Source organism: Danio rerio, chromosome 25 (assembly GCF_049306965.1).
Source record: "Danio rerio strain Tuebingen ecotype United States chromosome 25, GRCz12tu, whole genome shotgun sequence".
Lineage (NCBI taxonomy): Eukaryota > Metazoa > Chordata > Actinopteri > Cypriniformes > Danionidae > Danio > Danio rerio.
This window is the reverse complement of record NC_133200.1, coordinates 22916676-22942201: the sequence shown is the minus strand read 5'-3', so window position 1 is coordinate 22942201 and position 25526 is coordinate 22916676. Positions and strand designations below refer to the sequence as shown.

At 36.6% G+C, this 25526-nt stretch overlaps 2 protein-coding genes across 3 annotated transcripts in view; one reads left to right on the top strand and one right to left on the bottom strand.

Annotated features, from left to right (window-relative positions):
* The window catches only part of znf277 (zinc finger protein 277), a gene marked incomplete at its 3' end in the record, with an annotated part of 29976 nt that extends 26520 nt beyond the window's left edge, over window positions 1-3456 (bottom strand). Inside the window, 1 exon segment of the mRNA NM_200430.1 lies at window positions 3398-3456. Within this exon segment, the coding sequence (NP_956724.1) occupies window positions 3398-3431 (34 nt within the window). The 5' untranslated portion in view covers window positions 3432-3456.
* A 179-nt stretch (window positions 3457-3635) lies between these two features.
* The window catches only part of dock4a (dedicator of cytokinesis 4a), a 199976-nt gene continuing 178085 nt past the window's right edge, over window positions 3636-25526 (top strand). For both annotated transcript variants that reach the window (XM_073943142.1, XM_005170698.6), the window contains exon 1: window positions 3636-3771. Coding sequence is in view for 1 of the 2 variants with exons in the window: in XM_005170698.6 (XP_005170755.2) it covers window positions 3735-3771 (37 nt within the window). In the remaining variant the exon portion in view is untranslated. The remainder of the gene's footprint in view (window positions 3772-25526) is intronic.

Genomic DNA, 25526 nt, shown 5'->3' with positions numbered 1-25526 from the left:
CTGAAGCCAAGCAGGATTGAGCCTGGTCAGTACCTGGATGGGAGACCACATGGCAAAACTAGGTTGCTGTTAGAAGTGGTGTTTGTGAGGCCAGCCGGGGGCACTCAGTCTGCGGTTTGTGTGATGCAGTGTTCACACCAGACGTGGCAAGTACGAATAAATAATGAGTAAATAGATGCGGAAACATTTTAAGTTTTTAAGTTGAAAGCTTTATTCGCATATCAAATTTACTTCACAATAGATGCAGATTCACTCATGGCTTCTGTCTGCCCGGTGACTCTAGTTGTTGCTAAATGGCTAACACTGATTTTACTAAGAAATTAGCTGTGCTTTAGGAAGGCTGAAAAACAGTGCATATTTGTTCGGCGCCTTGACCCTTTCAGAGGTGCACCAGCTCTGTGAGTTCATCAACTCCTCCAGAAACCATACCTGGATGATAGAGGTTTTCAGCTGTGCTTCAAACTGAGCAGCAGGATTTTCCCTCGGGAGACTCACAATAGTCACTACGTCATAATCACACCCCTACAAGAGCAAAGTCCTGATTGGTTAACACGGCCGGCCTGAATGTTTGCTAAAGTTCAGATTTTCTAATTGAGCGATTTGCACATTAAAGGGTTGTTCCAGAATGTAATTTTAAGGCTTGGTTGTGTTTATAAGATGCAAAGCAATGTGTGCTCAGGATTCACTTGAAGGAAATCACATTATTTTTTCATAAATCTCACTTTGATTATACACAGCTACAAGCTAACATGAAAATGACTGTCATATTTCCTTGTTTCTCTGAAGGGCCCCGCCCTCAAGAGGCTCTGATTGGTCTTCTATCATAATGTGCTGTGATTTGCGGATCAGCTCCACGTTACGCCTGTACAATCACGCCCTTTTGTGCTGTGTTTGTGCTTTAAACTAAAATCTGACAAGTTTCTGTAACAAGTGAAAATGGGGTTCTCTCTCCTTTAAGAGAGAGAGATCGCCATTGTGTGTGTGTGTGTGTTTGTGAACTATCTGTAGACGCGTTTGACACGAAGAGCTTATGTGCGTGGGACAAATGATTATTTTAAAATTTCACTGATGCTCGAATTAAGTTATTTTCTGTAATTTACAGTGACACTGTAGACAAAAGAATAAAGCACAAGATGTGGGATGCGACCTGTGAGCCTTGATTTATTTTTCTGCTGCTACAAAAGGTCTCCTGTATTTTTTTTAACTCAACACATTACACAACGTCTTTCACATATATTCGGAATATGCAGGTGTAAGTAATATGAATCGTTCACATATTTTTTGCGAGTTCATTATCTGAGATGTAAAACGCACTAAAAAGCTACCTATAGTGAGATATGCACGCGCTGGTGAAGAGTGTGTGTGTTTACAGCGGTTTGACTGATAAATATGAATTTGTAGCTTGTTGCCAAACAGCATTTTTAATTGTTTACATCTTTGCTACAACATACCATTAAGGCTAGACTCTGTACATGTCATGATTAATTTTAACAAATAAAAACTCATAACCTACAGCTTCTGCTTGTTGGAGCTGCTCCTTCTTTGAGGAGATTTTAACCGAATCCAGCACTGAACTGGGAGAGATTCTGGAAGCTGTGTTTTGTCAAATCATGCTTGCTATGTATTTTTTAATTCTCTGGAACAGGGGTCACCAACATGGTGCCCGCAGGCACCAGGTAGCCCGCGAGGATCACATGAGTTGCTCATGGGCCTGTTAAAAAAAATTAGCTTACCATAGCACCACATACCAGTAAGCTGCACCTAATATTTTTTGCAGCTATTCTTTTTAAATCACACTTGTATGGGTGTAAACTTGAAAATAACATTAATTTATATATTTAAAAAAAACTTTAAAAACAATTTCAAACAAATGAAGTGTTACATATTGATATTTATCTGTTTCCAATCAATGTTGACAACTATTGTGAGAAATCATTAACATGATCAGTGTCTTCACATAGATGAATATCCTTAATTATTAATAATAATTGAGCAAATTTATTATTAGTAAGTATGTATCAAACTGGTAGCCCTTCACATTAAACGATACCCAAGAAGTAGCACTTAGTTTCCAAAAGGTTGCTGACCCCTGCACTGGAACATAATTAATATTGAACTGTAAGCCCTTCTGTCTTTGTGTCATTACTTTTGGAAGCCCAAATACAGAAACAGACGAAGCTCTGTGGAAACAGCAGTGTTTGAAACACATTTTAGCTTTCTCTGCTGTAACATTACAGTGCCTCTGGTTCTAAGCTGCGCAGTGTATGTGCACGGTAAAAATACCTTTATGATTTCACAGGCCCAGAAGTATTTTTTTTGTAGTATCCAAAATTTGTTCATTGTAGGCTTTGCTAAGCTAACTTTATAACAATCAAGGTCTCCCTTTACATTGAACTTTGAGCATTTCACATTCAGAGATGCTGTTTATGTTCACACAGCTACACTGCACACCAACTAAAGTTTAAAATATGATATTGTAGTAAATCACCCCTTTAAGCACAGCAAGCACGTCCAACGTGCAAAATGCTCAACTTGCGCTGTTGTGCTTACACGGATCGCATCATTCAGGCCGCAGGATGTCTATTCGCGTCTTTGCATTGACTTAATACGTAAACCACTCACGCTTGAGTTTATCCGCGCCTGGTGTGAATGCAGCATATGCCCCAGTAAAGTGAAGGGGACACTATACTGTCAGTGAGCGCCGTCATTTAGAGGAGATGTTAAACCTTTAATCAGCCCAGAATTATGGAATAAAATCAAGTCATAAATATTTAGTGATATTGATATTAATAGCTGGTGTGTGGTGAGCACACTGGCACCTTTGTCCTGTAGCTGCCGTTGCATTATCCAAGTGGATGCTGCACACTGGTGGTGGTGTGGAGAGACCTCCCGCCCCATGATTGTGAAGCACTTTGGGTGTACACAATTAGTCATACACGATAAATGCATTATATAATACGCATTACCTAACATTATAAATATATTTTGTACTTAGAAATATAACATGTTTGTATTCCACAAACGTTTTGAGATTTAATTTGGACTAGTTACTTAATGTAAATCATTGAAGTATTTGCCTTCAATATGATTATGTGCTTCTTTTACGCCACTTTAGCTAATTTAATTTGAATCGCAAATAAAGAAAATGTTTACTTTAAAAACAAACCAGCAGCACTGAACAGTATTAAAAGACACGAATTATGCAAGTGTCATGACAGGCTTAACAAACTTAGTGTTACTCAACAATTTGTCTTAATTTATGAACTAACCGCGTTTGCCGTAGCTATGGTCGTAGTCCACACAAAGTAATACTTTTAAACATATAAACATTAAAACAATCGCAATAAGCAACATAACAACTACATAGTTGCTAATATTAATAAACCACTTCACTTACCTGTCACGTTAATGTTGTGCATCTGAGCAGCCATTCTTCCTTCACTATCACGTGACCTTGTAAGACGCACTGACCAATCGTTCATAAACCGCTGCTGGAGAAGGGATTGATGGGTATTGTAGTTCTCAATTCTCCCGTCTTCCATTCATTTCCTACACTTCCCATGAGGCAATTGTGTTTTTCTCCAGGGCTGAGAAGTGTGGTGTATGTGGGATGCTGCTGCTGTGGCTCTGCCCTCAGAACAATACAGTGCAACCCTGTGGAACAACAATATGGATAGTAGGCGCCGTAATTGCCCTGTTTTATAGCACATTTTCTTTTACTTGACGCGGAAAAAATGTGGATACCGACCGAACATGAAAAATATGGCGTTGGTAAGTCATACATTTATATTATATTGCCGCATCGTTAATACAAACGCAAGTTACATCGCTGCAGGTGCGATAATGAGCCGTGACATCTACAATCTGATGGCAGATGAAATGTCACATCATTTTCCGATTATTTACAATCTCGAAGGCGGGGGAAAGTACTGGATATCGAGCGTTTATTAAATTATTTTATTATTTTAAAAAATCGGTTTTAATTATTGATGTTGTTTTCCTTCATTAATTTGAATGGGCATCTTGTGAATAGCTCTTACATGCAGCAATAAGAAGAAATAGCCGCAGTAAAGGCTGATCTTTGTCTTCCCTCAAACAGACGATCCAATTGATTTATTGGGCTTATGATTTTCCTTTAAAAACGACAAAATATTGTTTATTGCAAAATACCATATTCCTTGTCTATTCGTTCTGTCATCAAACGTATTTTATAATGTGAATGTTTGTTTATTTACATATTGTTGGTTTACAAATATTCAGATGTTTATATACATTATTAAATGTATACGTGTAGCTGTTTTGCCTTTCGGTCTCTCTCTTTTTCTCTGACTGTTTACCTAATTATCAGTCTATCTGTCTGACTATCTAGCTGTCATCTGTCTGTCTGTCTGTCTGTCTGTCTGTCTGACTGTCTATCTGTCAAACATTCTTCAAGAAAAAAAAAACCATTTATACAATGTTCGTTCAAGATGGTCTGATCCATAATAATCCAGTGGCTAATAGTCTTAACGTAACACAATGTTAATGTTAATATTCATGCACTTCTTATATGGAACTTTTTTCATGAAATGTCTTATTTGAATAATCATTTGATTTTTTTTTTTTTTTACATTTCCATAATGTTGACAAAAGTAATAAAATGAACGTTCTGTTAACATTTGCATGACTTGAAAACATAAAAAAATTACATTTTTATTGTTTAGAAAGTCTTTATAAATGTTTTCCAATTTAAAGAGAATCTTGTCTATCTGTCTCTGTCATCTGTCTATCTGACTTATTCTGTCAAACATTCTTTAAAAAATAAAAACATGTACAGTATGAGCAATTTCAGTGTTTTGGATGTGACATTTGCAGTAAAAATTCAAAACATCAATTTCAGAGACATAAATGTTAACATTACATTGAAACATCTGTTTATATTTTCCAAAGCAACTAAACAAATATTCTTGCACTTCTTGTATGGAACATTTTTCGTAAAATGTCTTTTTTGAGTATTCGTTTTATTTTTTTTATTTTTTCTGTTTTCGATTTTTAAGATTCCTGTAATGTTGGCAAAAAATGTTAAAATGAACATTACATTAACATTTGCATGACTTTAAAATATTTTTAAGTATTTTAGACTTTTTATATGCTTAAAAAAAGATGTCTGGAAAGAGAATCTTGTCTGTCTGTCTGTCACTATTTGTCAAATATTCTTCCACCTATTTTGTTTTATATAGTGTTCATTCAAACTGGTCTGATCTTTAATAATGTTGTTCTGACACAATGTTAATATTTGTACGATGCTTATATGGAATTTTTTAATGAAAAAATTTGAATGTTAATTTAATATTTTTTCTTATTTTAGAGTTTTAACATTCCCTTAATGTTGGCAAAAGCAATAAAATGTAATTTCTGTTAACATTTGCATAACCTTAAAACATTTGTAAGATTATTTGTTGACAATTTTACATTTTAATTGTTCAGAAATCATTCATAAATTATGTTTTCAAACTTAAAAGAGAGTCTGTCATCTGACTGTCTTTTTTTCAAGCATTCTTCTAGAAATGTTTATAGAATGTTCGTTCAAAATGATCTAATCTTTAATAATGTTATCGTTACATTAGCACAATTTTAATGTTTATACACTGCTTTTTGAACTTCTTACCAGAAATGTTTTTTTTTTTTTTTTATGTTACTACTTGTTTTAGAATTTTTAACGTTGGGTGTCTTTCTGTCCGTCCGTCCATCCATTCATCTATTCATCCATCCATTCATTAGGGCTGCATGATATTGGAAAAATGTAACATTAAAATATTTTTTTATTTTGCGTTATTTATTGCGATACGAATACAATTTCACATATTTGGAACGAATATCTTTATTCGGAACAAATTTATAAAGTTAAATTGATTGGGATGATTCTACAGTGGGAGTGCATCTCCAAAAACAACTAATAAACAATCTATAAACCTTTGTGGGGTCTCCCGACACATCCCAATTTTTGTTGTGGTCTGTGTTATTTGCCGTGTATTTCAGTATTTGCATGTGTTGTAACTATTTTCATGTATCACAATTTATAAATACAATGAAAAATAAGAAACAATTGAAAAAGTGTTTTAGCGTTTCCCAAGTCTAACAGTATTCAAGTACAGTAACTGAATGATAAAAATAATTCTATAAGCTTAATCGTAGTTATGGACAAAAATAGTACAATTTCTTATACCTGAATGCTTTTAAAAAAATTTTAGAATCACAAACATCAAAACTACATGCAAATGATGAATTGTGAAACTCAATATTGCTTATCCTGCCATATGACTATGCTGAAATATTGTGCAGCCCTACTCTATCTGTCTGTCTGTCCGTCCGTCTGTCTGTGTCCGTCCGTCCGTCTTACAGGCTTGTTTTTATATCAGTCTGTTTTTCTTTTCTCTGTATGAATACCCACACTTTTATACATATCAATAAATATGGAATAATTTACCTGATGGTTGTAATAAACATAACCAAATCTTCAGGGCAGGCTGGGTGAAAAGATAACCTCAGTGATTTCATTTGATTTGTTTCTTGTGTGTTTTTGTAAGTTTGTTGTGACAGCAGCTGACAGTTTGAAGGATGGTTTTTGGCTGACGAGCAGTCTAGAAATCTGCTCATCTCATTGGCTGATGGCTAGAGAAAGCGTTCCAGTGATACAGTACAGTTTGCATGGGCTTCTGTGATCTCATTCGCTACAGCTTTACTCAAATAAACAGGATGACATTTGGTCATTTCTTCACTTAGATGGAGAGAAGGTCAGAGCAAAGAAGAGAGGTGTAGTTGGAAAGGGCATGGAGGGCGAGACAACAGACAGTGCCTCTGTTTCGCTGTGCTGTATATTGCTGAATGATATTATGGCAAATCAAAGAATGATTTTCTATATTCGCATTAGTCACAAACCACATCTGGAGAATATTGCACTGGATATGGCCAAATGGCTGCATGTTACAGTTGTGCTCTTTGGAAAGTGTACACAGCTACAGAAACCTTTATCAGTCATGAAATATGGATGAATTCCAGCCGGGATGGCACAGGCATACACACACACACACACACACACATGCACACAAACAAACACACACTTATTCATACATCCCAGTGGGGACTCTCATAGACTTAATGATGTTCCTGTTCCACAGACTGAATATTCCGTCCCCCATTTTACATTTTGTTACTGTTTGATTGATAAACATGTTTATCAATTAGTGCTGGGCGAATTCGCCTTAAATTAAAATCTCCATTAATTAAACATTTTAACTTGATTGCGACTAATGAATGATTATTATATTTCATTTTTTGCCCTAATAGTTCACTGACAAGTTTTTATGTCATCTAAAGGCATGTCTGGCACAGCTTCCAATCATCATCAATGCAGTGCAAAGTAAGTCTCGAGAATGAGTCCATCGTCCTACTTGACCAGAGATCAGATGTGAAAAGTAGAACTCAGCCACAGCCTTTAACAGAGCGGAGTCAACATGACACATAGAAAAAGTAATACAAAATCTTGCTGAAAAATTTTGATCGATTATACGTTCTTAATGTCAATTTCAATTACTTTTCGATTAATCGGCCAGCCCTATTACAAATTCATGTCCCCAAGGTGACAGAGGTTTCCATTAGTCTGTGTGCATTAAGGTTTAAGTCCCCACTGGAATATAAAAACAAGTACACACATACACACACAATAGGGCTGCACAATATATCGTTTTATCATTGATATTGCAATGTGTGCAGCTGCAAAAGTCACATCGCATGATTAGATTATTTATTAAATACTAAAACCGAAAGATATTATTAAATAATTGGGATGTACCTATCAAATTTTTTTGCCTCAATTTTCCTTGTCATTTAAATTTGAGGATCTACTGATAGAGAAACCCGATCTGATACTGAACACATAAAATTTTTTTTTTTAAAAAGCGAAGAAACAGATCCAAGATGTTCATTATTTTATCTTATATTCACCTAATTTTAACATTCAACCACTTTGTTTACAAACAGAGCACTTCTGAGAGGTAGCTTGAACAATCAAGTAATAAATAACATAAATTCTTCACTTTTGGACTTTAGTGCAACAGTAAATATAAAAAAAAATCTAATATAATAGTGATAAAAATATATAATAATGCATAATAACAATAATGCTAATACAAAAGCAAATATCACCTCAACTTAGAATACCTGGCAGGCAATCCCAAGCTTCTACATCTCAAAGATTGCTATGGCATTGTTGTCGTCATAAACGTTATAATACCTCCAGACGGCAGACATATGCACGCTTTCCAATTCAAGCTGCTTGCTTGTTATATTTTGTCGGCATTTAACCAATAGCGTCTCTGCAATAAAGTGATAACTACATGTGTTAAAAATAATGAGAATACATGTACATATATGTACATACAGTGGTGCCTGCAGCCGTACGGTTGTATGCACTGTGCATACCTACCATGAGAGGGCAGGAATTAATGCCGCTTTTTAATTTATTTATTTGCTACATAATTTAAATTGAATATTAAACAGTATACACTATGATATATTAACAAAGCAAAAAAGAATGACAACAAATAAAGGTGTACATTTGTTTGTTTTATGTACTTGCATGGTGGGAGATGGGTAAAGAAATCTATTGCTTTTGTTTTGATGGTGGTTTTTCCGCACACTAAACTGTCCAATTCAGATAGCTATTGTTTAAAAACAAGGTTGAAAATGAGGAAACACTTTTTAAAACAGAGAAACTTAATTAAGACATTTGCCAAAAGACCTTAAACTAATGTGACAAATACTGTTCCCCCACACGCAGTGGAGTCCCGAATTTATCTAAATGAATGAAATCTTTCCAAAAAAAGCAGTTAAAATTGCATTTAATATATATATATATATATATATATATATATATATATATATATATATATATATATATATATATATATATATATATATATATATATATATATATATATATATATATACACATTCATGTGTGTCTGTTAGGGATAAATATATATATATATATATATATATATATATATATATATATATATATATATATATATATATATATATATATATATATATATATATATATATATATATATATATATATATAAATAAATTGCAGGAAAACAAAATATTGTGAAACCCTAACACACACGTATGAATGGATACACGCTTTTTAACACACAGGCGTGAACCGCAATCTTGGCCTGTCAGCCCTTTTGGTTGTGAATTCAGCTTAATGAACCATCTGCTATTTACAGTAAATGTATCATTAAATGCAATGGCATTTCAAACAAGAGTGTGTGTCTGTTGATCATCTTCCCACACCTGGCTTTTTCTCCAAAACCAAAAGCTGACAGAACGAAATGGGGCTATTAATGGACCTTAAAACGGCTTGGCCTAAAATGAGCATTTCGTCATTGTTTATTTGGCCGTATGCCGTATTTTCATGGTCATTGAGGCCAAAGAAAAGGCTTTAAAGGTGTTTTTGTTGTCCATGCGAAAAGCTTTGGTGTTAAAAAGCACCATAAAAATACCAGAAACAATCCATATGATTTGGATCAATATCACAAGTTTTCTGTATTCATTATAGTAGTGTTGTCTGAGAAATATAAATAATAAATTTAAAAGGATGGTGAAATTCTACTGTAATTTTAAAGATTTGACTGTTTTTGATAAATTATACTAAATATAGATGATCTAAAAATATCATAAAGTTACATTATAATTACATAATTTTGTATTATATTATATTATATTATATTATATTATATTATATTATATTATATTATATTATATTATATTATATTATATTATATTATATTATAATCTGACAGACACCTATGTCATTTTTTGAATGGGTTTGTAACTTGGGTTAGCACTGTTAAAAAGGTGAAATGATCAAATATTTAAAAGCAATTAGCTAACTCGCTTAACTGCACCACATGTTCCTCAGAGTGCCTTTTGATGATGTCGCTGACTTTTAATTACTTTCAGTATGATTTAGAATGGCTTTTTGATCCTGTTACACTGAACGACTTCTAACAAACTGTATTTTTGGGATAAATGCTCCCAGGTTATTTTAATATCTAATAACAATTTAGAAGGACAGATTCCTGTTAACATCCAGTGCTTAAAAATATATGGCAGTGTAATTGGCGGTTCATTCCACTGTGGTGACCTCTGATAAATCAGGCAATAATCCAAAGTGAGTGAGTGAGACTCCCACGATAAAAATGCTTAGTCCTTTTAATAACAGAACTAGCACGGATGTGAACATATCAAGAAATGTCAAAGCTTATATCATTTTCAACTTGATATTTAAAATACTGAATTAAATATGAAATAGTAAAATTAATACAATAACTGACAGTCTGAAATGTTTTCTCAAAAGTTATTTAAATTACTCAGTACACAATTTTTGTATTCTATATATATTCTCTAAAAATATTATCATCAGCAGTGGTTGGCAGATATTTAAAGACAAAAATACAATGAAGATTTATACAGATTTTAGTTAAACTACTTTATTTTATTAATTCATAATGTTAATACACCAATGTTTTGGAGTACTAAAATCTATTTATACATTGTACCTTTGTTACACAGACAAAAGCACAACGAAAATCACCATAGTGAGACCATAGTAATGTCAATGAAAATGCATTTTATATATATATATATATATATATATATATATATATATATATATATATATATATATATATATATATATATATATATATATATATATATATATATATATATATATAGAATTCCATGCAAATGTCAACCTTGCCATGAAAAAATTTTCCACCAAAATATGGAAACCGTTTCTGGGATTTTTGTGTGAGCAAGTATTTTACAGTACTTTAGAAATACTCAAAATGTATTTGTCAATGATTTCAAACTCTTATATTTGATATACCAAAGTCACACAAGTGGCAATTTCACATCCGTCACATCTATAACAAAGAGTTGTCACATGCATAACAACACTTTTTCCTCATAAATGTGAAAATACTAAATAAATTAAAACTAATAATTTTTGTTCTATAGTAAGTCAACTCTTGTTCTTTTGTTTACCATTGTTTCTTATGGGTTGTGCAGTTTAATTCACAGAATTTCTACAAAGCACATTGTATACTGTAAACAGATTGATATTTTTCTGGACAAAATATAAACTCTGTGGTCAGTTGTTCTGGAAAATATAAACAAGTTTCAATATAATTTTAATTAATATATAATATAATATAATATAATATAATATAATATAATATAATATAATATAATATAATATAATATAATATTATATAATATTATATTATATTATATTATATTATGTTATATTACATTATATTATATTATATTATATTATATTATATTATATTATATTATATTATATTATATTATATTATATTATATTATATTATATTATATTAAAGGATATTAAAGGATGCAGACTTCAGAGGTGAGTCCTACAGAGGACAGATCTCATCATCTAGCAACCGTAACAGCTGCCGGTAGTAAGTCGTGAAAAAAAAAATTAGTAAGGGCTTTTTTTAAGTGATCTGAAGGCAAAGCAAGCTTTACAGAAGCAAGAAATATAATTCCTTTGAGCCATACATGTACACATTAAAATGTAAATTGTATGTAAAATCACTTTTTAGTAGTGTTTTTTTTTTTTTTTTTTTTAACGTGTTTAGATATCCAAGTAAAATAAACCAAATTCAAACTTTTAATTTGGAGTTTTCTTTCAAAAGTGTCCTGCCCTTATCAGCGTGCAGTTAATCTTGGGACGTTTGAGGCCACGAAGGATCCACCAGTTGTGTCCTTCATTACCTAGGAAACGAAGGATGCATTATGAGGCTGCATTTGAAGGAGTCTTCAAATGTTTTAAAAACGAGACAGCCTTTTTTGCGCCACAATGTTGCAGTGCACTTTGAATGCATTCTTTGGAAGATGAAGCCTCTTAAATGAGACGCATCTTATGTCTGCGATCTGAAAGTATTATAAAGTTTATGGCGACAACATTGCCATCGCAAACTGTGAAATATGTAAACTTGGGATTGCCTGTCGAGTATTTTTAAGTTTGGTGCTATTTATTTTTATTTTAGATTTTTTTTATATTTACTGCTGCACTAAAGTCCAAAAGTGAAGAATTGATGTTATTTATTGCTTGTTTGTTCAAGCTACATCACAGAAGTGCTGTTTGTTGAAAAAGTTGTTGAATGTTAAAAAAGGGTGAATTAAATAAAAATGTATGAGCATCCTGGATCTGTTTCTTTGCTTTTTATGTATTATAGAAGTATCGGATCGGGTTTCACTACCGGTAGATATCAATTGACTCAGAATTTGACTCTATGGCGAAAAAACCTGATCGGGACATCCCTACCTTAAAATAATAACAACAACAGTAAAATAAAAAGAATCAAAATTATGGAGAAATAAAATAAAATAAAAGCAAATATAAAATATTTAAAGTTCTGGGAAAGTCAGTAAAGAGTAATTGACTGTATAAGGAAACTTTTACTTACTGTATAAAGGTAAAGTTTTTTACCATTAAAATCACTGCCATTTTTTTAAGTATATAAAGGCTCTTGTATAAAATGATTTCATGTAGACAACAAAATGGGTCATCTTATCTTTTACACATGGACAGAAATAGCTGAAGCATCCTTCCACATGCCGCGAGAATGTCCATTTTTGGGCTGACCGTTCTTTTTAAACTTGAAATCACATCATCCTGAATGTCATCTCCGCGTCCCTGCTGAATTTTGGGTGCTGATTGGCTAGTGATGAAAATCACCATGTGGAAAGCGCAGCAGGCAACAGCTGGAAACAGACAGTTTGACAAGAGCATATTGGTTTATAATTACGCCGTAATGTTCCCAACGTTTAATCAGTAAAGCGCATGGTATACATTTCTTGTTACATCTTGCTCCAGAGACAGATTCTCTTGATTGTTGAAGAATTTCAAGTAATTGAAACATCCTCCGTCAACCTAAAAACTGGTCTCGGTTGAACTTAAAAAAAGCTGGTAGTCCAGGATCGCCTCGTTCCTGTGCTTCTGTGCTCGGATTTATGATGGGAGCGTATACTGCATACAAATGAGTCTCTTGCTTTTGTCACATGCTGACTGGGCGCCTACTGTGCCCTGGTCAACAGGCACGCTGCCACTCCGAGAAAGCGATAAGATTGACAGATAGAGCTTGAAGAGGCCTAGTCAGCTGCTAGATCTGTGAGACGTTGCTGGGAATTAAATGAGACTTCCAGTGGACACATAAGCTCTGTTCTGAAACCTAGTGCGCGTTTTAAGGCATCATGGGATGCAATGGCTGTTCCAAAAGGTTGGCAGGAACATCATGCAGCCAGCTAAGATGCCTAATTTTGGCCGAATCCTGAGGCAGCGCTGCATGCAGCCTGCACAGATAGAGCCATCCCAGAATGCACTGCAGCAGACAGTTTTGAAAGTGATGATCTAAATAATTCATATTCATAACTCCAAGTTATTACTAATTAGCACTGTCTAGTTTATATCAATAATCTAATGATTTTTATACTTGACTGTCGTATTGTGGGTTATTTATTGTTAATATTCTGTAAATGTGATGCTGTTAATTTGTTCAGTCAGCTCAAAAATGCAGTCACCTGTCTGTAACCCTAGTAAAATAGTTAAATAATTTTTTATAATATTATTTAGAGCAGTATAATCATATTATTATTATATCTACAATTCTTTATAAATATAATAAACAAAATAAAATCTGATATTAGGCATGGACATATATACTGCAATCGTGATTTTCGAAAGCATTAAATCGCTTTGTAAACGTTTATTATTACCAATTCATGAGTCTCCCCATTCAGTTGAATAGAGCGCTTGGACCCGGAAGCCGCTTCGCGTGACGTCACACTTAACAAGCGGATAGAGAGGAGCAAACTTGAACAAAAAGATTAAAATATGTGCGCTGACGCCATTTTGCAATCGCGTGTGTGTGAAAAGGCCATAGAGTGATATAGACATCGCGAATTTGACAGGCCAGGTTATTTTCTGGAGGAGATTTTCCTAGTTTCCTGGATTCCCTTGTATTGATGGTGAGCCTCCCACGTCAACCTGGAAAATTTTGAAGTACACATATTTCAATTTATCCTCATTTCACCGGATAAAATAAGAATTTGCCAAAAAAGTTAATTCCTTATTGGACCTTATTATCCTATTGGACTGCAATTTTTCAATACAGCCGTAAGGACTGATTTTCTTGGAGGAAAAAAAACAGAACATTGAACTGATTTCACCAATTTCAGAGTGAACAACGACACTGATTTATTTGTGTTATGTTATGGTCTCTTTTGTTTTCACTTGAAGTCATTTATTGTGATTTGTGTTTGATTTATGACAATTGTAACGTTGGTGCACCCCGGGGATTGTGTATAAATAGTTATGTTACTTTTGTAAGTATTGTTTACTAAGAAAAATACGAAAAGGAAAAAATTCATGCAATCTAAAGTAAAATTATTTTTGTATTTAAAACATTCAGTTTGTGTCTGGTTATTACTCAGTTTCACCCCCACCTCCTTTTACTTACCTTGTAGTCTTTTGATTATATTGTCTGGTCTAAAAATAAATAAATATAGTACACCTGTTACATGTCCACAAAAGTTCAGGCTTTAATTTGTAATGTTAAATCTAAATAATTAATGTTCATTAAACCAAACAATCACTAATTAGCACTGTCTAGTTTATCTAAATAATCTAATGATGAATTATACTGAACTACATTTGTGTTGTGGGCTTTTTATTGTACAATATATCATATATAAATATGAGTCTTTTTTTTTTTTATGTTCAGTCAGCTTAATAATGCAGTCACTTGTCCACAAACGTTCAGACTTTAATTTTGTAAAGTAAGATCTAAATAGTTCATTTTTATCAGACCAAATGATCACTAATTAGCACTGTCTAGTTTATTTAAATAATCTATTCATGATTTATATGAGACTATGTTTATGTTGGGCTTTTTATTGTAAGATAAATCATAAATACGAGTTTTGTTAGTTCAGTAATGCAGTCACCTGTCCACAAAAGTTCAGGCTTTAATTTGTAATGTTAAATCTAAATAATTAATGTTCATTAAACCAAATGATCACTAATTAGCACTGTCTAGTTTATCTAAATAATCTAATGATGATTTATACTGGACTATATTTGTGTTGAGTGTTATTTATTGTAAGATATATCATATATAAATTTGAGTGTTGTTTTTTATGTTCAGTCAGCTCAATAGGGTATATGCCGAAGCATGCTTATAGGACTTTTAATTTGTCAGTAACCTGGGTTAAGCGCTTCTGCTCAACTGTATGTAATGCAAAAATTGGCGCATTTAAGGTCAGTTTTCTTCCAAAATCAGCCATCTCCACTGGCTGAGGGATATCCGATATTAAGTGGCTCTCAGATTGTACAAGAAGCACTGCATTAAATTACATTCACCCCACCATGTCTTTATAATATGAGCATTTATTTTACTCCAATATATTCAATGCAGCTTCTGCGCTAGCCTGCCAATTCTGATGGGCGCGTGCAAGTAAACAGCTTTTTGTCACATTTTAAGCTTAAACAACTAAATGAATGCTAAAGTTTGTTTAACTGAATGTATTTTCATTACATAACAACATCCATGCTTTAAAAGGAACCGTATAAAATGGAAAAAATTCACAATAACAGGTCAACCGGGAGTTTATCAGTATGGGAAACACACTAGCTCGGCATATACCCTATTATGTAGTCACCTTTCCACAAAAGACTTTCATTTTGTAATGATCTAAATAATTATTGTTCATCTGACCAAATGATCACTAATTAGTACTGTCTAGTTTATTTAATTAATCTGATCATGATTTATATTAGACTACGTTTTTGTTGTGGGCTATTTATTGTAAGATATATCATATATAAATATGAGGCTTTTTTTTCAGTCAGTTAAATAGTGCAGTCACTTGTCCACACAGGTTCAGACTTTATGTTCTAAAGTTAGATCAAAATAATTCATGCTTATCAGACCAAATGATCACTAATTAGCACTGTTTAGTTTATTTAAATAATCATGATTTATATGAGATTACATTTGTGTTGTGGGTTATTTATTGTATGGTGTATCACATATAAATATGAGGGTTTTTTTGTTCAGTCAGTTTAATAGTGCAGTCACTTGTCCACACAGGTTCAGTCTTTAATTGTAATCTTAACAACCTTATGTTATTGGGTTATATTTATTACTAAAACACTTGATTTTGAACAAAAATTACCCATGGTGCTTAATCTTATACACAACAATAAATGAAACATTTAAAACACTGAATAAATAAGATGTTCAAATGAAGTATTTCATCCTTAATAATATTAATAATAGTGCCAATGGCAACAAAAACTCTTTGTTATTCTTATCATTGCTATTAAAAGCAGTTGAACATATACTATATGAAAAAGTGATCAAATCAAATGATTTACAAATTAAATGATTGATTCTTTTGCTTAATTAAAAATCCAATTTTATTTTATAACAGGAATCTTCCTTAACCGGCAACTGCTTATGTTCACTTAAGACATAACTGATTGTTTATGTGAAACAGTATAGGGATGCTCTGATCAGGATTTTTGCAGCGGATGCAAGTACCAATTTCTTGTCATGGTGATCGGCTGAAACCAAGTACAGATCCTGATGCTTGAAGCTTTATAAAGCAAAAAGCACATTTCCCTTTTAAGTATGATACTTAAGTGGAGAATTCTCCTTGCCTTCGAGAATAAATTTAAGATGTTGCAAATAACTCCTTAAACATGTCTCTTATAACCGTTTAGTGTGGACATGTAATGGTCAGAATAATAAATAAAACAGATACAAAAGATTGGTAAAAAAATCACTATCAAAGCAATTTGGAAACATTGCAAATGGGAGAAAAATTCAACATGTCTCAATGAAGTTTGGAGCACATACTGTATTACGCCCCAAGTCTAGGGGAAACAAAAAGGGCATAATAAACAGAGAAAAAAAAAAGCAAATGTGTTGGGGTGGTGGATTTCCCAAACTAAGCAAAACTTAGCAAAAGATTCCCTTCAGTCGACAGCCAAACTCACACAATGAGCATTTCGTCAGGGTGACCACAGGCCAAAATAACAAACAAAAGAATCTATAAAATAAATCCACTAAATTACCTATTACTATTTTAAGAAAAATACAAGAATCTTACCTTACTCCCTAACATAAACAAACAAAGTCAAAAGTAATCAAATAAACAGGCAGGTCACCCCTACATGCTCAAACTCTCAAAAAATATTTAAACATATGATGGTCATCAATACAAAGTTGGTTGTTGTTGGTCGTCGGCCAAAAGGGTGAGGGAAACCCAGGAGCTCCACTCCAAACACCGAACCCACAGAAATGAGCTCCTCAAACCCTACCGGAAGCTCCTTTTTATACATGCTTTTGTGACCAGCAGCCAATCAGAATAGGGAATCACGCCGATATGGGAGCCTATGAAACAACAGAAAAACAACAAGAAGGCGGGATAAAAAAAAAAACGACAGGACAATCTGCAATAATAAATAAATAAATAAACTCCAGTCGTAACAGATGCATAAGTTAAAATGCACACCTATAAATCCATTACTTCTTAACTAAACAGAAATAGGTTTTTAAATTACTGTTCATTGCAATAGGTATATTACGATAAGTTATATTACTAAATAGTCGAGTAAAAAAATAAAAATAAACACTTCTTAGTATTACACAATCCCTAGTGTTAAGTAATAAGTATCTGACTGTTCAAAGGAATAACCCTAATAAAGATGGTCTTTGTGCATATTTCAGGTGTGTGACAGATATGGCTGTAAAATATTTTAAAAACAAGAGGCCCATATGCCAAACCTACAGCCGAAAAAACACTAATGGCGAGAGTCGAGTAAAAAAAAAGAGGAAGATGACAAGAGTCAGAATATTTGCGATCATTCATAGTGTTTCAAAGTCTAAATGTATGCACGTTGACAGATATTTAAATATTTTTTTCAGCCTGGATTAGATTTAATTATTCACATATTACCTGCTTATTTTAATAGCATGATTACGTAATGTAAATAAAAAAAGAATAATAAAGAGGAACATTTCTGGTTATATCGGTTATATCGCAAGAAAAATGGTCTCCGTACGATATCACATATCGCATGTTCTCCCTATGTAGTGCAGCTCAAGTGTCCGACCTCTTCTTATTGTTATTGATGTTATAAAATTGCTAAATTTCATGTTTTACAAAACATATCTGCACAAAATAAAAAGATCAGACGGACTGAATGAAAATGCAAAATCAGGTTACCAATATTTTTTTATATGTATTTTTATTTTTATAAACACTATGAAGGTATTGACCCTGACACACCAATCCGACACCACAAAACTCGAATAGACTAAAGTCTGGTTTGTACTTCTGCATCAAGTGCATGCCTTTTGTGACTATGCGCAGCGTTGGTGCTGTGATTTGTCAGCTTGGTAGTGACGAGTGTGGGTGAGGCAGAAAGCCGTGAGAGAGGAGCAAGTCCTGTGGAGCAGCCCCAGATGGATACCTTTGTTTTGTGTTTACTTTACGATTAAAGTTGTTGCGAGTATTATGTATCATTTCCTGATTCATCAAGCCCTTCTAATAGGACTCTTAGGAGGCAAGTACTGTATGAATGCTGGTGCAGTATACACATTCCCATTGAGCATGAATGTCATGTAGCAAACGTTTTCAGGTTTATAGTGTACGCAGTAAGCGCGCTAGTTTAAAACGAAAACACAATAGTGTAAATGCAACCTCAATCACCTGATAACAATCCAGCCTAGCACAGTTTGAAACAAATTGTGTCCCAATGGATGTGCAGCCGAAAAATGTGTAGAAACTGTGATGCTGTTGTGATGAGTCAGAAGGCATTGAATCCATTTGCAAGCTTTATTAAGAGCACACATACAAACAAACACAAAGGGGCAATCCAGGAGACAGAACGTGGGACAGGCAAAAGTTCAAAGGCAGGCAGATATCTTACTGGTCAGAATAACAGGCTGGAGATCAGGGGCAGGCGGATGTCTTTCGTAATCGTAGAACAAGCACAGGGTCAGAAACACAGATCAGTCCGAAGCAGGGAGTATGGAACGCTCAGAAATGACAGCCAGGCAAATCAAGACTTCGCAACGAACCGGAGCGTGAGTGTGGTATATATACACGAGAGCTGATGAGTTGCACCTGGACCGTAATCAGTGCCAGGTAGCAGGGCTTATGGGATTTTGAGTCCGTGAGTCGAATCAGAATTCTGGCGATGGTTCCCTCTGGTGGTGCACAAGAGGGTTGGCATCGCCCTCATTTACAACAGAACCCCCCTCCTGCGAGCGGCTCCTGAAGCGAGAAGGCACCTGACGCCGGGGTCTACCGCGCTGTCGGGGGGCTGGTTTCTCTGGGAACCTTTGATGAAACTCTTCCGTGAGAGTTGGGTCTAGAATATCTCTAGCATTCACCCAGGACCGTTCCTCTGGACCGTACCCTTCCCAGTCCACCAGATATTGGAGGGCGCCACCCCGACGTCGAGAGTCCAGCACTTCTCGAACGAGGTAAGCTTCCTCGCCCTCGATCATGACAGGTGGAGGGGTCCTGGTTTCCGATTCCTCCTCAACCGCCTCCTCTCGTGGACCACCAGCGGGTTTGAGTAATGACATGTGGAAAGTAGGAGAAATACGATAATGATTAGGCAAGGCTAAGCGAAAAGACACTGGAGTAATCTGGCGTACAATTTTGAATGGCCCTACATACCTGGGACTGAGTTTGCGGCAGGGCAATCTCAGACGAAGGTCTCGTGTCGACAACCACACCCACTGCCCCGGTTGATACGTGGGTCCCTGGCGTCGGTGACGGTTCGCCTGAATCTCTCTCCTCCTGACTGCACTCATGAGATGTCTGTGAGCCTGGTTCCAGACATCCTCACTCCGCTGCAGCCAATCCGTGACAGCAGGTAACTCAGTGGATTCTCCGGACCATGGAAACAGGGGTGGTTGGTAGCCAAGAATACATTTGAATGGCGTGATACCCGTGGCTGGCTTTATTAATGAATTTTGTGCATATTCTGCCCACATCAGATAGCGACTCCAGTCGTGCTGTTGCTGATGACAGTAGGAACGTAGAAATCGAATGACTTCTTGATTCATCCGTTCAGTTTGGCCGTTGGATTGAGGATGGTACCCTGAGGTGAGACTAACATTAATATTTAGATTTTTACAGAGAGCGGACCATACCCGGGAAGTGAATTGGGATCCCCTGTCTGAGACGATATCATCAGGTAAGCCAAACATTCGAAATACATGATTGCACAGGGCTTCTGCGGTTTCAAAGGCAGAGGGCAATTTGGGCAACGGTATTAGGCGACAAGCCTTGGAGAAACGATCAACCACCGTGAGAATGACTGTGTTGTTCTGGGAAACAGGGAGATCCGTAATGAAGTCCACCGCTATATGGGACCAGGGCCGTTGCGGAACCGGTAGCGGTTGTAACAGGCCAGCAGGGGTTTGGTGAGATGCCTTCGTGCTTTGGCAAATTTCACATTTCTGAACATAATTAATTACATCCTTCGTGAGGGACGGCCACCAGAAACGGGCTTTGACTAACTCCAAAGTTGCAGTGATGCCTGGATGCCCCGAACTGGGAGTGTCATGAATATGGGTCAGTAATCTGGTACGTATGTTATTGGGTACAAAAATCAGGTGATTCGGACAGTCTACTGGAGGGTTGTTTTCTCGGTTGGCCTCTTGGATCTCGGTAAGTATGTCCCACTGTACTGGAGCCACTAGTAAGTTCGTAGGAATAATGGTTTCATCACTAATTGGGGTTTTATCCTCTGATAGCCTGGATAGTGCATCTGCCTTACTATTTTTACTCCCTGGTCTATAGGTGACAATGAAGTCGAATCTGGTGAAGAACAAAGCCCAACGAGCTTGTCTGGGATTTAGACGTTTGGCTGAGCGAAGATATTCCAGATTCTTGTGGTCAGTTAATATGGTGAATTGCTGACTAGCCCCCTCCAGCCAGTGTCTCCATTCTTCCAGGGCTAATTTCATTGCCAGTAATTCGCGATTTCCCACATCATAGTTTCGTTCTGCGCTGGTCAATTTACGGGAGAAGAAGGCACATGGATACATTTTGGATGGTTGACCCTGACGTTGAGATAACACAGCACCGACTCCTGTGTTGGATGCATCCACTTCCACAATGAAAGGTAGGTCTGGGTTGGGATGACGGAGAATAGGAGCTGTGGTGAATTGAGTCTTCAGATCGCTAAATGCTTGGCGTGCTTCAGAGGACCAGGATAGTTTGTGGGAATTTCGTTTGGTCATGGCTGTTAATGGTGCGGCTATTGAACTAAAGCCTCTGATAAACCGTCTATAGAAGTTGGCAAAACCTAGAAATCGCTGCAACTCCTTGAGATTCTGGGGTAACGGCCATCGTTGAACTGCCTGTACCTTCGTATCATCCATGGTAATCCCTTCTGCACTGATGACGTATCCCAAAAAGGCGATCTGTGTCTGGTGAAATTCACACTTCTCTAATTTGGCGTACAGACGATGTTGAATCATGCGTTGCAACACTATACGTACATGTTCAACATGTTCCTTCATCGTGTTTGAATATATGAGGATGTCGTCGATGTAAATGATGACCCAGCGATCCAGCATATCCCGAAAGACATCGTTCATAAAAGATTGGAACACGGATGGACAGTTTGACAGGCCGAAGGGCATTACCGTGTACTCATAGTGCCCCCTAGTGGTGGAAAACGCGGTCTTCCACTCGTCACCAGCACGGATTCTGACAAGGTTATATGCACTGCGAAGATCAAGCTTGGTATAATATCTAGCCTTTCTTAATTGTTCCAGGGCAGGAGGTACGAGGGGTAATGGATAGCGGAATTTTACGGTGATTTCATTGAGCCCTCGGTAATCAATACAGGGACGTAAACTGCCATCTTTCTTCTTTACAAAGAAGAATCCAGCTGAAGCAGGAGATGTAGAAGGTCGGATGAAACCCTTGGCCAATTCTTCGTCGATATATTCAGACATTGCCTTGTGCTCAGGTTGTGACAGAGGGAATATTCGACCCGTTGGAGGACTTGAACCTGGAATTAACTCAATAGCACAATCACTTGGTCGATGTGGGGGAAGTTGAGTAGCTTTTTGTTTGCTAAAAGCTTCATGTAAGTCATGGTACTCAATGGGGATTAGTTCATCAACGAGTTCAGGTAACACATTGGTGGTTCGTAATGGAATTTTGTGAATGGGCTGGATGCACTGTTTCATGCATGACTCACTCCACTGCAATATCTGTCCGTCCCTCCAGGAGATATGAGGATCATGTCGCCTTAACCAGGGCAGTCCCAACACCAGTGGATGATTAACTGAATCAATAATGTAGAATTGCATTTCTTCAATGTGTAGAACACCAACTTGTAACTGTAGCTTATTCGTAATCATACAGATGCGTCCTTCACCCACAGGACGACCGTCTAGTGCTTCCACTGCAAGACAGGAATCATATGAGCTGAGAGATAGTTCGTGACATAAAGCAAATTTCTTAGATATAAAGTTTCCGGCAGATCCAGAGTCGACAAGAGCCGTAGTATTAATCATTCTTTTATCAAATTTAATAATCACAGGAATCAGTACACTGAAAAGTGCAGGAACATGGGAAGGACTCACCGATTGAACTGGTGTCTGAGGTCGTACGCTGCAGGTGGATTTCCTGTGCCCTGATTGACCGCAGTACAGGCATAGATGATTTTGCAATCGATGCATTCTTTCTTCATGGGTGAGACGGGTGAAACCCAGTTGCATGGGTTCATCAGGGGGCGTGTCACTTGAAACATGGAGCTGTGTGCGAGGATTTCTACGGCTGCGAATCAGATGATCAAGACGGATGGTAAGTTCAATGAGTTCGTTCAATTTCTTTCCTTCGTCACGGCAAGCCAATTCAGATTGTAGATTGGTATTCAGACCCCGTCTGAATAGTGTCTTCAGTGTATCCTCAACCCAGTTAGTTTGAGCGGCGAGAGTGCGAAATGACAAGGCGTATTCTGCAGCTGTGTTACGCCCCTGTGTAAGAGAAAGTAACTGCTCACCGGGGCTTCTCCCATCTGCTGGGTGCTCGAACACTTCCCGAAATTGCTTGAGAAAAGTTTCAAATGTGGGATAGTTACATTCCTCCTCCTTCCATATCGCTGTAGCCCATTCCAGCGCTTTCCCCGTTAACAGGTTGCATACAAAAGCCACCCGACTAGAATCAGTGGGATATAATGTAGGTTAACAAATAGTTTGCATTGCAATAAGAAGCCTTTGCAGCGAGAAGGTGACCCATCAAACTTTTCAGGAAAAGCTAATCGGGGACTTACGGTAGCCGGAGCATTGGAGACATGCGTTGGTTGAGAAGCTGTCATGGTAGCAGGCGGGGTAACTGCAGGATTCGGATGACGGAGTTGCTGCATAGCTCTCACCAGTTCCTCCGTGAGAGAAGTTAGATGGGTGAGTTGTTGATGATGGGTGGCTAACTGAGTGGCTTGAGCGGAAAGTTCAGTCGAGACTTGTGCTAAAGCTGCTGGATTCTGTAGTGGCGAAGTCTTCTGTTGTGATGAGTCAGAAGGCATTGAATCCATTTGCAAGCTTTATTAAGAGCACACATACAAACAAACACAAAGGGGCAATCCAGGAGACAGAACGTGGGACAGGCAAAAGTTCAAAGGCAGGCAGATATCTTACTGGTCAGAATAACAGGCTGGAGATCAGGGGCAGGCGGATGTCTTTCGTAATCGTAGAACAAGCACAGGGTCAGAAACACAGATCAGTCCGAAGCAGGGAGTATGGAACGCTCAGAAATGACAGCCAGGCAAATCAATACTTCGCAACGAACCGGAGCGTGAGTGTGGTATATATACACGAGAGCTGATGAGTTGCACCTGGACCGTAATCAGTGCCAGGTAGCAGGGCTTATGGGATTTTGAGTCCGTGAGTCGAATCAGAATTCTGGCGATGGTTCCCTCTGGTGGTGCACAAGAGGGTTGGCATCGCCCTCATTTACAACAGATGCTATCATGTCAGTGGCTTCCATTCAAAGATGCAAATCAAGCGTTTCCCCAAAACTGGAATCTCCCATAAAACATTTGCGAATAAAGCACCATTTCTATCTAATGAGTCAAAGAGAACAAAAAAAAAATGTCTCTGGGACCACATACTAAGAACAAAAATGGAATTTGCTGCAGTTGAAATCACTGTAGTTTTTTTTCTTATATTATAAATCGTTTGCACCTGAAAAGATAAATATGAAACGCAATGAATGCAAAGACTTGTGGAGGTGTTAGACTGTTCTTTGGGAGCGCAGCCGCTCAAGATGTTTTGTCAAGACATTTGTAAAACTGAACCACATTTTTGATGGAGTTTGGCTGAGGGATTTTAGAATGAACAAAAACACATGGCAGATGTTTTACAGTGGGGCTGGTCTGCTGGTTTGTCCATTAATGCCATTCCATCTCACAAAATTTTGTTATCACATGATCTGTTAAAACAAAATCACATTACTTTCTTTTGATGCGCTTTTCAATTTATATGTTGCCATTATAGTTAATTAAAAAATGACAAGCAATTTAAAAATGTGTGGATGAAAACATCAACCAAAATCTGAGGAAAAATGTGTTTAGCACCTTGTCAAATTTATGCCACCAAAAAAAAAAAATAAATACACTTACCGGCCACTTTTTTAGGTACACCTGTCCAACTGCTGTTTAACGCAAATTTCTAATCAGCCAATCACATGGCAGCAACTCATTGCATTCTGGCACGTAGACATGGTCGAGATGATCTGCGGCAGGTGCCAGGCGGGCTGGTCTGAGTATTTCAGAAACTGCTAATCTACTGAGATTTTCACTCACAACCATCTCTACAGTTTATCGAGAATGGTCTGAAAAAGAGAAAATATCCAGTGAGCGGCAGTTCTGTGGGCGCAAATGCCTTGTTGATGCCAGAGGCCAGAGGAGAATAAACAGACTGGTTCCAGCTGATAGAAAGGCAACAGTAACTCAAATAACCACTCGTTAAAATCAAGGTACGCAGAAGAGCATCTCTGATCGCACAACACGTCGAACCTTGAGGCAGATGGACTACAGCAGCAGAAAATCACACGGGGTACCACTCCTGTCAGCTAAGAACAGGACACTGAGGCTACAAATCAAACATGCTCACCAAAATTGGACAATAGAAGATTGGAAAAACATTGCCTGGTGTGATGAGTCCAGTCTTGTATCAATGGTTCAGACTGGTGGTGGCGGATGTTTTTTTGGCACACTTTAGCCCCGTTAGTACAAATTGAGCATTGTGTCAACGCCACAGCTTACCAAATATTGTTGCTGACCATGTCCATTGCATTAAGACCACAGTGTACACATTTTTTGATGGCTACTTCCA